The sequence below is a fragment of the Ctenocephalides felis genome, unplaced genomic scaffold (assembly GCF_003426905.1).
Source record: "Ctenocephalides felis isolate EL2017-DRISC unplaced genomic scaffold, ASM342690v1 CF-g0.4_SCAFFOLD_01886, whole genome shotgun sequence".
Taxonomy (NCBI): domain Eukaryota; kingdom Metazoa; phylum Arthropoda; class Insecta; order Siphonaptera; family Pulicidae; genus Ctenocephalides; species Ctenocephalides felis.
Window position 1 is genome coordinate 97,180,339 of NW_020538040.1, and position 13,211 is coordinate 97,193,549.

The 13,211-nt window shown below is 30.6% G+C and overlaps 1 protein-coding gene across 1 annotated transcript in view; it reads right to left on the reverse strand.

Annotated features, from left to right (window-relative positions):
- The window catches only part of LOC113375563 (T-complex protein 1 subunit theta-like), a 45,826-nt gene that overhangs the window by 13,417 nt on the left and 19,198 nt on the right, over positions 1 to 13,211 (reverse strand). Inside the window, exons 2-7 of the mRNA XM_026615496.1 lie at positions 5,257 to 5,403; positions 4,925 to 5,120; positions 4,115 to 4,300; positions 3,324 to 3,612; positions 2,488 to 2,561; positions 1,948 to 2,136 (exon numbers count right to left, since the gene is read on the reverse strand). Of these exons, the coding sequence (XP_026471281.1) occupies positions 1,948 to 2,136; positions 2,488 to 2,561; positions 3,324 to 3,612; positions 4,115 to 4,300; positions 4,925 to 5,120; positions 5,257 to 5,403 (1,081 nt within the window). The remainder of the gene's footprint in view (positions 1 to 1,947; positions 2,137 to 2,487; positions 2,562 to 3,323; positions 3,613 to 4,114; positions 4,301 to 4,924; positions 5,121 to 5,256; positions 5,404 to 13,211) is intronic.

Here is a 13,211-nt window from a genome sequence, read left to right on the forward strand (position 1 = left end):
CATATGTATCTCTTCGTTGATTGCCAGATTTATTTCGATGAGTACGTGCTACACTTCAAAACGTCTCAAAAGCTTCAAAAAGGAACACAATTCGAATTATAATTTACTCTTAATGGAAATGAGATCTACTTTAGAGTGTTATAGCATTATATATAAAAAATAAAAAAAAATTAGTAAAACATATTACATGCTTAATGGTAGCATGTATGGTAACAAATAGGAAGTATAAATTGTGTTTTACTTAATTTTTTTCTAATTCAAAAACATCTTTTTAACACTTTTTACTTTATTTATTTAATTCAAAAACTGTTCTGTAATACTTTGTCATTATAATAATTAAAAATTTCATCTTATACAATAAATAAATACCAGTGATATTACTCTGCTAGTAAATATTAACGATAATCAGTTTTTCATGATTAATATTTGATAATTATTCTTGTTACAAATCAATTATTAATTTTTTGAATTTATTAAATTTATTAATTATCATATTTCATTTCAATTTAGCTTATAAACACCTTTAATATGGGATTTAAATACAAATAAAGTAACTTGTATAGTTTTGTATTAGTAAGCAATTACTGTTTAATAATAGACATAGCCGTCACAAGTTATAATCTTCTTATATATAAAAATGGAACTCTCGATCAAATGATTCGGTAAAACTCGAAAACGGCTAAACCGATTTGGAAAATCTTAGTCTTGAAAAATTCGTGCCAATCCAGAGATGGTCGAAAAGATGAGATAATATTTCAAAATCGCGTAGAAACTTTACATTTTTAGTTTGAAAATTTTTGTAGAAGCGTAATTTAAAAAAAAAAATGGACGGAGGCTAATACGTCAAAGGTCAAACGGTATTGACAGATGATGTTCAATTACGTTTAATATTTGTATTTTAATATTTGTTCGTAGTTATATTTATATACAAATACGTTAGTAAACGGGCCGCAAGTGTTACTAGAAGCTAAAAATATCAACTTTTTGTAATGTTAATATGAAAATGCACTTTTTGGCATATTTTTCTCAAACACGGTGATCTGAAAGATCTCATTTGTATAATTATATACTCATTGGTATTTATAAAACATTTTCTAGGTTATATTATTTTTTATTTATGTTATTTCAATTCAGAACCTAAATTTGGTATTGATCAAAGGGAAATTTTGTCAAATAACATTTTCCCAGTTATAATTTCTCAGAATTTATCGAAGAATAGATAGTAATATATAAACGTCCGGGGTTAAAAAGGTCCACCACCGATGTGTAAAAACAAGTAAAGGTAAGCATTGTTTAACAACAATATTTAAAAGTAGAGGTAAAAAGATGTATAACCAGCTATAATTTGATTCTTATGACCCTGCTATCGGGAGATAAACGGTAATCTTTGAAAATCCATAATAAAAGTATTTTCTTTCGTTGGTAGTTTTTTAGCATTAGTTAAAAATATAATTATTTTGAAAAATGTCTTTAAAATTAAAATAAGACATTAAACCTGGTTGCCACCTGGCCGTTCTAAGTTACTCCGCCTGTAGGGTAAAAAGGTCTAGATTACAAAATCAAAAAACTTGGATTGTGTTATACCATGTTTTCTATAGAAAGTGTATAAAACTTCCAGTTTGATTTTATTGACAAAATATAGACAAAGTATTGAGGTTTATTGTTTTTATAATACCTCATTGTATATAGCATTCAAACAACATATCCTTATACACTTAAAGTATTAATATTTTTGATTCTCTAGAAATTGTTTAGAATATACCTTACTTACAATTAGTAAAACAACGTTTGTCGGGTCAGCTAGTAATTGATAATTATCAAATCAAAAGGGCACAAATTAGCTATGAGAATGAATGTACAACACGCCCTTTTGAGTAACTAACGCATAGTACTGATGATGATGATGAATCTTGAACTTAATGAATTAATAATTAAATTGTTTAGAACCTCTTTTAACGGCGGTTTAAGATTACACAGAACTCTTGCACCGACTGCCTCAGAGACTCGCAACAAATCAAATTTGCTAATTAGACGGACCACCATCAAATGGTGTTTATTGAGGAAGTGAAGGGCCATGTCTCCCACTTTTCCGCTGCACACCACCACCTTAACTCCGGCCTCAGCAAGGGCTCTGATCTGGAAAAAAGGTAAAATAACAAATATATTTAACATGTTTAAAATGTATACAAACAAACTCAGTATGTAGTAGTAACTGGGCATTTACTACTATTTCATATTTACAATCAATCTCAGTTACATGTTGTGACATAAATCCAAAATTAACTAGGTGTTTGTGGAATTTTGCCTTAAGGCATATTGAATGAGCCTCCCTATATGGGTAAATAATCTATTTTAACAACTTTCAAAATCATTACAAAATTTTCAACTGTCCCAAATTAACACAAACCAATACATAATCGAAAAATTACTGAGGGGCATATAATTAACAAACACAACACTGATCTTATTTTCACATTATTATTTTACCTGTTCTTCCAAAATACGATCCTCGTCATGGCTGTAGTTTCTTAACTCTGCTGCCGTATGAAATAAGACAGTGCCTAAACATTTAAATAATATATTCTCACATCGACCATATAATAAACATTTTTAATATATACACATTAACATTTCAGATAATATAATGATTTATCTGTTACTATTATTATGATTCTTATAAATGAATGCCATTTTATCTGTGCATGTATATATTATATAATTACACTTATTATTGTATATTATATTAAATCTACACTTTCATTATTATGAGACGATATTTCCTAACTGCGTAGCTTTTTAGAAAATTTTTCGAAATGTATTTTTATTTTTAGAATTTCTCTAATAGTGATGCTTCTTTAAACTCTAACTTGGAAATGTATTATCATCTATCTTTCATGTGCAAACCGCATATCTAAGCCACTGAGAAAGCCACAGTCTACTTTATTATTCTTACGTAAAATAAAAAATATAATGTATTACGCGATAAAAAAAATAAATAAAAGTTAGTTATCATTCAAAATTTGTATGATTTAAATTTCAATAAAAAAATAAATGTTTTTAAGTTTTACATCAACTCTGTCTTTGATGACTTAATACCGTAACTACGAATAACTATGAGTAAGGTTCAAAATATATAATTATTTTGATATGGAATATATGAATTGGCAATGCAACAACTTCGCCTAAAATAAAAAAAAGGCTTTAATATAGTACAAAATTGCGATTTAATATAAACGTGACATATTTATAATGTTAAATCAATATATAATTCAATTAATCCGAATGTAAGTATGGTACCGTCATTGAAAATAAGTTATTCTTACCCTTAGTCTCGGTGCGCGAGTAATCCACCGGGCAATCGTATACGGCGACGCCGGCATCTGTTGCATCTCTGACGACACCTGAAACGATACGCTTCAAGACCATCCCGCGGACAACAGTGCTGGCGTGTAATCCGCCGCCAAGAATTTTGCAGACTCGGAGGCGTCCGGTCGAGAAATCGTCAGTCGCACTACGCACAGCTACGCAGCCTTGGGCAACCAAAGGTGTTAGGACGTCCTCCAACCCGAATTGTCGCGATTGTATCACCGAATTAAGGATTTTCTTCACTGACTACAAAACACAAACAAGTTTTGTTATTGTTTTTATAGAGACTTCTGATGCTGTTTTGTTGTTGTGTGGTTCTTATGATAATCCCTAAACAGTTTGTTTTCGCCAGAGAAATCCAATTTGCTAAGTTTGTTGTCTCGACGTTTCTAATCATTATGAATCGTTTGACACCAAAACTGAAAATAGTATGTTGGTGTGTATGTTAAGCAGAAATTCATATTCGTCGAGGTTTTCTTGAAAACTTCTGAATCTAATCAAAAAACCTTTGATAACCATTTGATCGAACTCTATAACGACTAGCGTTGATTAGTTTTGGGCAACAATTGGCAAAAAATGCATAAAAAATAAATAGAATAGAATACAAAATAATGTAGGTATGTAATAACAAATATGAAAATAAAAATAATAGCGCAGGTTGCTAAATATATATATATATATATATATATATATATATATATATATATATATATATATATTATTCTATTATTCTAATTTTAATCCTTACCTCCAACGAGCATATGTCTGTAAAATCATATGCTACCATCTTTGTCAAATGATTCTCCGCAAATGCCAGGGCCAATTCATATCCATCTGCAATCTCTGCGGGCGTAACCCCCATGGATAATGGCTCTTCGGCGTACTCCAAAAGAGCACCCGCCAAAATGATTACGTAGTTAACTGCATCGCCCATCTATAATACAAATATATATGTTGTTTATAATGATAGATCTATTGGTTTAATGTGATTATATTTTAAGGCTAATGAAAATTGGTTAAATGATAAAATATTATCAAAGATTTTAAATAAACATCCTCGCTCTTAAGTAAACTCCGCGATCAACATATGCATTCAGTACTGTACATTGTACTTGCTGATCACCGTTTAGACAAAATAAATTCATTTTTAGTACATGAAGTATAGCGATTAAATTAATACGATTACAGATATTATAATGTAAGTTTTCATTTAAAAATATCCATCGCAAATCTGATTGATTGATTGATTACTTTTTAAACAATTAATTATTTTATCTGTAAATCTAGAATATAGTCTCAAATGGAAATCGCCTTTCGTGCGAATAGCTGCATAAGAATTATATGTTTCGATCACTATTAGATTTATGCAATATAATACCCACATCCAAGCTGATCTATAAGAAGCTTATAGAACAAGTAGTTTTGATTGCTCTTGAAATATATAATATACTATTGGTGTACTATTATTTATTTATTTGATTGATAGATTAATTTATTTATTTGCATATTCTCTGATTTATTTTTTATTTATTGATATGCCGTAGTTTAGTGAACTCACTTCATCCTGTTGGACAAAGGCTGCGTCTGCTAACACCTTTATAGCAGGATGCTGTATTTCCAGTTCACGTACTATGGTCGCGGCGTCGCTCGTCACAAATTGGTTATTGAGATAGTTGACAATTATTTTGGCCATTCCATTTGGGCCGAAAGCAGTACGCAAACTGTGCGAAAATTCCTTGCAGGCATTTATATTTCTGAAAAGCAACAAACGAATGCATATTATCAAAAAACGAGTATCAAATATAATTACGATGCTAGTATGCCGAACATCGGTTCTTTATAATGATGTAGCGGGTGGTTAGAACGTCATGGTTCTTTATGAAGAGTTACCTAAGAACAGCCTCCTCCATGCCGCTATATACGCGCGCGCCTCCTCTTAGCATCTGGTGCACTCCTGGTGCCTTCGGAACATGCAAAGCCATTTTCGTCAAGTCAGATTCACTGCTGTTCCTCGATCTAATACTTCTTGTTCCTTTACTAAAACAAAACTATGTTCAATCGGGAAGATATTATATTGCCGTATTATATTGCACATGGACTTCACGCATGCATAATAGAAAAATTTCGAATGAATTGTGTATATGTTTTCATTGGGCTCGATTAATATAATAAATTATATAAAATATCGAAATGAGGTACCTAAACTTAACACTTTCTTGTTGCTTAAAATTATTTCAAAAGATAATGCATAATCCAATCGATAAAATTATTTTCTAAGTTTGATCTGTTCCAACACAACAATCTTCTTTGTTCGCCGACACCAAGCAAAAGTAATATATATGATAAATTAATTTATATATATATATATATATATATATATATATATATATATAACAAATTAGAGCTTCCAAATGCGTTACGAATCAATTGGGTTACGAATTTTCATTTGTAACAACTCAATCTGTCAAATGTCATTGCTTTCAGTATTTAGTACTTATTGCGGTAATATTAATAACCCAGATAATGTAATGTAATGTAATTATTATGGTTCGTACTTACAATTATAATAAAGGGCCCTCGACGTTTTCAATAAACTGACTTTGCTCACTTTTATTAGGAAGATAAGCGATTCACTAGCGCGATCAAAAATGCAATCTTTTGTTTGAGCTGATGTAGCTACTAGATAAAAAGGCCAAATAAAAAAACAAAATCTTTTGTTTACGCCTTAGTTATTTTTTATTCGAAATTGAAAAATATTACACATTTTTATGATAGTAAGATATCGATAGAAAATAATACATTTGAATCGATCTGTAAAATCAGAAAAACTATATTTAACAAACTTTTGTCAAGGTTTACGATTTACGGTACGATTCGATTCTAGAAGTTTGAAAACCGTTCGAAAAAATATATGTTGAAAAACATGTTGATCAATAAAGATCGGTTATTTCTACGTTTTTTTACATTTTTAATTACAATCTGTCACAGTCAGGATATTCAGTATTTGCTTTGACTTCATTATATAGTATTTATACAGTATTTGTTGACATTTTTAACTTCCCGTAGGGTAAGTTATTGTAATGGGCCGAAAATCGGAATTGAAATTTTTTACATTTCTCGACGTTTTGAAGGTTTCTGAACGTTTTGGCATACCTCAGAAAAAATGGATGTGTGTGTGTGTGTATGTATGTATGGATACAAATTTCCAGTCACGTTTTAGGGCGCACGGATCAACCGATCTGAATGGTTCAAAAAACATTCGATTCCTATTGATAGGGAATAGAGCTGATTAGTTTTTAGCAAAGGCAGGTCCAGCCGTTTCGGAGATACGGAGCAAAGAGTGCAGAAAATAGAAATCGAATTTTTGAGAGAACGGAGTATCCGATTTGAATGATCTAAAAAACATTCAATTAGTAATGATTGGGAGAAGTGTTTATTAGTTTTTGGCAAAGGCAGGCCCAGCCATTTCGAAGATACGGAGCTAAATATGTAAAAAATGGCAGTTTTTGAGAGAACTAAGCGTCCGATTTAAATGATTCAAAGAACTTTTTGCTTGTCTTAACAAAATAATTGAGTTTGGAAAAAAAAATTTGTTCCAATTTTTTAGTTTTTTGTATATCGAAAATATTTCAGATTTTATTTTATTATTTCATATTAGACAATGATACAATATTTATAATAACCTATTTGAAAACATTCAGTATTCAACGGGAAGTTCCAGCAATTTGCCTTAAGGCACGATGCCATAATTGCCTCAAGACAGAATTCCACTTACAGCTAGTTATTATATATATGGAACTACATCCACGACAGGTAATTTTCACTTAAGGCTATATTTAAGATCTATAACCTCCAGTGGAAATTTGACATCAAAGTTGCCTGATGTCAGGCTATGGCTAGCCCACGTTCGAACCCATATCGCCACCGCTGGGCCCTTGAAAATATTCTTTATTGACGTTTTTGACCACTTTGTGGAATGATAGATATAATGGTTTAAACTTACACACTAATGTATTAAAAGCACGTGAAAATTGGTTAAATATTCATCAAAGATTTAAATAAATAGACTCTATTGATCACCGTTGACGTCCACACTTATATATTATTAGGTTAAGACAATATTCATTTTTAGTATGAGAGCTACGGGCTATTTGTAATAGAAGTAACTAGTAACATGCGTTTTCCAATAGAATCTTGAACGATATCAGAATATTTTCTTGTCTGATTGAACATGTAAACTGTTCTGCATAATATTGTCATAGCTAATATGTGTATGTCCGTCTAATAAAATTTTGGTTTGCGATATTAATATCGACTCATTTTAAATTTTATGTACATTAATTTGCTTCAATTCAATAAATCTTTCATAATGTGTAATAATTTTTGTGATTGCTAAATTGTATAAATATTTATCTCGATTAATGTTAAAAAATCACACTTGCGGGTTAGTTAAAACATAGAAGAATCATAATTGTCTGATATATAGGGAAGCCTACACAGATTTATCTGAAAACGATTGGATGGAAAGTATAGTTCCATATCTATGGTAAAGTTTGTAAAGTGTGGGCACATGGAAATTAATAACATTACATGTCAAATACTTACAAACAAGTCAATTTTCTTAAAAAGGGGTGAAGAATATATTATCATTAACTTTTATATCGATATTACTCGCCCCGGTAAATGTTACAATGTTACAAATAGCCCCAAAGACGGGGAACAACAGTTATGGAATTATTTTACTTGATTGAGAAACGGAATTTACAGCATCACATTTCGTACAGCTATATATATTTATTTCCTAGAAATATTATCAGTGGATTCCAAGATATATTAATTAAAAAAAACTTTTACAACAAGCCCTTAATTCCCCTATAATGTAAATTAAATTTAATTTATACGATTACAGATATAATGAGTCTGTTTGAAAAATATCCATCGGAAATATAACGAATCAATTGAGCTACGAATTTTCATTTGTAATAACTCAATCTGTCAAATGTCATTGCTTTCACTATTTAGTACTTATTGCGCTAATATTAATAACCTAGATAATGTAATTATTGACGTTCGTACTTACAATTATATTAAAGGGCCCTCAACTTTTGAATAATCCTGTTTTCTTTTTCTTTTAATTTTGTCGTTATAAAGAAGATAACTGATTCACTAACTTGTGCAATCACAGATATATACAATCTTTTTTAAGAAAATAATTTACCTACTAGATTGAAAGGCCCAAAAATTCAAAACATAGCAATATTATATTTAAATAGTAATTTATTCGAAATTGAAAAAACATAAATTATTTATTATCATAGTAAAATATTTATGGAAAATAATATATCTAAATTAATCTGTAATAACGAGAATATTTTATTTAGGATTCATTCACATTCACTCTCCAAGGTAATCCAAAATGATCAAGATACTAAAAAACATAATTGATATTTGATTTTATTAACACCCTTATAAAAGGTAATAGAACATTAGAAATACATTGATTATCAAAATATAATAATGCATACAAAATCAAATAAATATCATTTATTACATTTAATTACATAATTTTTTGTACAAAAATATTGAAGAAATGATTAAAGTTTTGGAAAGGTAGGTCTAGCAGTTTCGAAGATCAAATGAAAAAAAATAAACTAATGGTGTATGGCATCGTGCCTTAAGGCAAATTGCTGGAACTTGCCGTACCATAATGAAATATTCGAGGAATAGTAAATGCTTTCGTATAAATCATTATAAATACTGTAACTTATTTTATTTTTTTCATTTCGTTCGGAATTTTACCCGTAGGTATATTATCCGTCGTAACTGGTAAAACAATAGTTAATTGTGTGACAAAAAAGGAGGAAAGGAAAATTTTCTTCAAAAAAAAATCACATAACAATATTTATAAAAATAAATACACAAAAAAAACAAAAGATTTATTTGCTTTGAAGGAAAAATCAGTGTCGAGCCAAGTATCATCCGCTACTATGGGTCGATCAAGGCTTATTTTATATTATTCATATTTTATAAATACAATATAAAAGCAATTCAATTGTACGACGACGAAAAATAAACAAATAAAACTTAATCAAGCTGATTTAAAATGAAGCATATTGTCTAATATTTATAAAACCTATTTGAATCGGTTGATCCGTCCGCCGGAAAACGTAGACAAAAAATTATATCCATACATACACACACACATACACATAAATACATGCATTTTTTAAGGTATACCAAAATGTTCAGAAACCTCTGAAATATTTTCATTTCCGATTTTTAGAGCATTACCTTACGGGAAGTTACAAAATGCCTTTTGGCAGTAAAAAACGGTCATTAGACATATGTTCATCAAATTATCAGGTATTTTATAAAAATTTTATTAAAAAGTATAAATTTTGTTTACATTTCTATTGGTTCCGTACCAATGTCTATCTGTTAGGCTGCGGCGCGGTGCTCACGCACTTCTATAATTTTTCTCTATAACGGCTATACAGCACGATTCCTTTGAAAAAAGTTAATTTTTTTTTTAAAAGATTCTAAATATAAAAAATACAGAAAAAAATCTAATTTTGCAAAAAAGTAAAAAATTTTAAAATTCACAAAAATCTCATTTATTAAAAGTTTTCAAAAAAAAATTAAAGCTTAAACATTTTGACTTTCGGTACGAGAGGTTCCAGCAATTGTGCGGTAAGGCACGATGCCAAGCACCACTAGTTTTTATTCTTTATATTTCATATTTATAATTGCATGGGTAAATAATATTAAAATTTATTTAAATATTCAATTAATTTTATTTTTTGCTAAATATTCCATAATAAAATAGCCTGTAGCATCTGTAACCCTTTATTTTCATTCTAATTTTGAGAGCGATTGCTTTGAAAACTAGTTGGTATTGGTATTTTGCCTTGAGGCACGTTACATGAACTTTCCGATTTGTGTAAATAAACGACTTAATTCATGATAGATAAATAAATAAGAACTACTCATTTTCTCAAACTTTGATGAATTTTTGAAATTAAACTACTTGTCGTAAGGCCGTAATATTTCAGTAAGTTTCATGATATATATCGCCAAAAAAAGTTCCATGAAAATCGGCTTAAATTTTTTTTCAACAGTTAATTACAAGAAAACGGCTCGGTAGATTTTCACCTAAAACTAATCAGTATCATTCCTAACTAATATCTTTCGAACAGTTTTTGATTTTTAAAATCGGTTCGGTAGGATGACCTTAAATGTGGACGAAAAGTTTAACACTTTATTCCAAATTACAAAAAAACGGCTCGACCGATCGTCGCACAAAACTGAGAAACGATAATCCTCATCGAGATACATCAAATGGTTTTTAAATTTTTGAAATCGGTTCAGGCGTTTTTGGGCAAACGTCGATGAAAGTTCCAATTTTGACAAATGCCAAAAAGACCATACTAATTTTTGCAAACTTTGACGAATTTTTAAAGCTAAAAGAGTTGTCGTAGGGCCGTAATATTTTAGTATGATCTAGCAGACTATGGTATCTACCGTCAAAAAAATAATAAAAATCGACGAAAAAAAAATTTTAACACCTTATTCCGTTTTGAGAAAACGGCGATTTACGGCAAAATATCTGTTGATGCACACGCACATATACACGCACACATATTTTTTTCCAAATTTGGTCTCATTCGATTCAGAATGGCTTGAAACGTCGAGAAAACATAAAATTAGCGAATTGGATTTTTTGATGAAAGCATAAACTTCTCCTTCGGGAAGTTAAAAAGATCAAAATTTTCAAGAAAATTAAAACTTTTAAATACGAACAATAAAAAAATAAAAACTTTTGAAATAATTTTTGTTTCAAAAATTTCAAATATCTCCAAAAACTATTTTTTTCCAACGTTTTCAAAAAATGTAATTTTCTTTAACTTTTTAAGAAATATAATTTTCGATACGAAAAGTTCCTGCAATTTGCCTTAAGGCGCAATGCCATTCACCACTAGTTGAATATTCATTTTACAGAATAAGATAAATCTGATAAGAAAAAATTGTTCAATCGAGAAAGGTCTGAGTTTGATGGTGCTAATAGCAAGTTTATGCATCCGTCCCGAAACCCTTGACGCCTTTTTCTTCTCGAATCTGCTCCAGCGATTTATATATCACGATACTCGCGTATGGCAAGTCGAGCGGAAAATTAAACTTGCGGCCTTCTATCTGCGACGACTGCGACGACTGCGACGGCTACGGCGTACCGTGGCGCTAAGCAAGGGTGACGGACACTCGTCCCATTACGCGCTGATTTCGTCTTCTATTTAAGTGCACCCTAAGAACGGGATTCTGTTCGACGCGGTTATAATAACATTACAGATATTAAAGGATTCCTCTGGAAACGGATGATTTCACAACGAAATTAGAAATATGTATTCAATAAAGCCATTTAAATAATATGAACTAGGCAAGTTGCTGGAACTTTCCGTACCAAAAAACTAAATTTAACTAGTGGGGTGCATGGTATGGTTCCTTAAGGCGATTTGCTGGAACTTCCCGTACGCCTTTTGCAAAAACGCCTAGCGATCGAGTACGAAGCGAATTATTTTTCAATTTTATAGGTCGGTTATTCCATATTGTCGAAAAATCGAGGACATTTGTTTGAACCATATAAATAAACTTCAAAAATAAAAATCTTGGTACGGAATCCAAAAAAAAAATTCACAAAATGTGTACACAATATTAAAATTTCTATAAAATATCTGATAATTTGATGTACATATGTCCATTAAACATTTTTGGCCTCCAAATGACACTTTTTTAAATTATTTTTATTGAGAGTCCATAACCGCTGAACCTGCCTTCCCAAAAATTTCACCAGTTGTTCATTTCGTCAATACAAGTAAAATGTTTTTTCAATATCAAATTAAATTAAATTAAATCATTTTTCATAATTAATAAATGGAAAGACATTCAAAAGCTCCAATTATCGAACTATGTACGACCGTTCAATAAATAGCTAGATTAGACATCAAAAATGCTTTTGATTCCGCAAATTGGTATTGCATTAGGAATGCAATCAGTGACAAGAACATATTAGTATACATTTGTAATATAGTCGCTAGCTACTTTACCAATGGAATACTGATTCGATTCATATAAGAATACAAAAGAATATAAAATAGTTGTGTGCGCTGAACTCTGTTTTAGACCCATTGCTATGAAATATCAAGTATGAAGGCCTCAAAACTGGAAATTTTTCACCATGTGTGAAACAAGTAGCTTATGCGGATGATGTAGTCATAGTGATTTTTGCTAAGATTGATGGGATCGTCAGTTGATTTGACATAATTTTGATAAAAATTAATCGCAGAATGGAAACAATAAATCTCCTATTGGCACAATAAAAGAGTGAAGCTGCTCCTATTACAAGCGGAAAGGTAATGGAGACTTTTAAATATAAGATAGGACAACTAGAGATCACATTGTTAGGACGAGTCTTGCTCCTAATTCCTAATGTTGAAGATCCAAAAAAGAGTAGAAGGATTTTACTATCTGCAGTAGGTACCTCAGTGCTGACATATGGTATTTCCAAATGAGCTAATACTCTCTAAAAGTTGCTTGTGCATTTCGCACAATATCGGAGGAAGCAGTGTGCGTCATTTCAGAAACTCAGCCTCTCATAATCTTAGAAGAAGAAAGAGGGACAACTTACAAACGAAGAAATCAACAACTGGGCTCAAAAAAATTGAGAATATAAGAGCTGCAGAACAGCATAGATACTACCTACACCGCTTCGAGCACTATAACTCGCCGGATTGCCCATATTGTTTAGGCGAAATCAAAGATCCTGAGCACGTGTTCTTCGTGTGCCCTATATT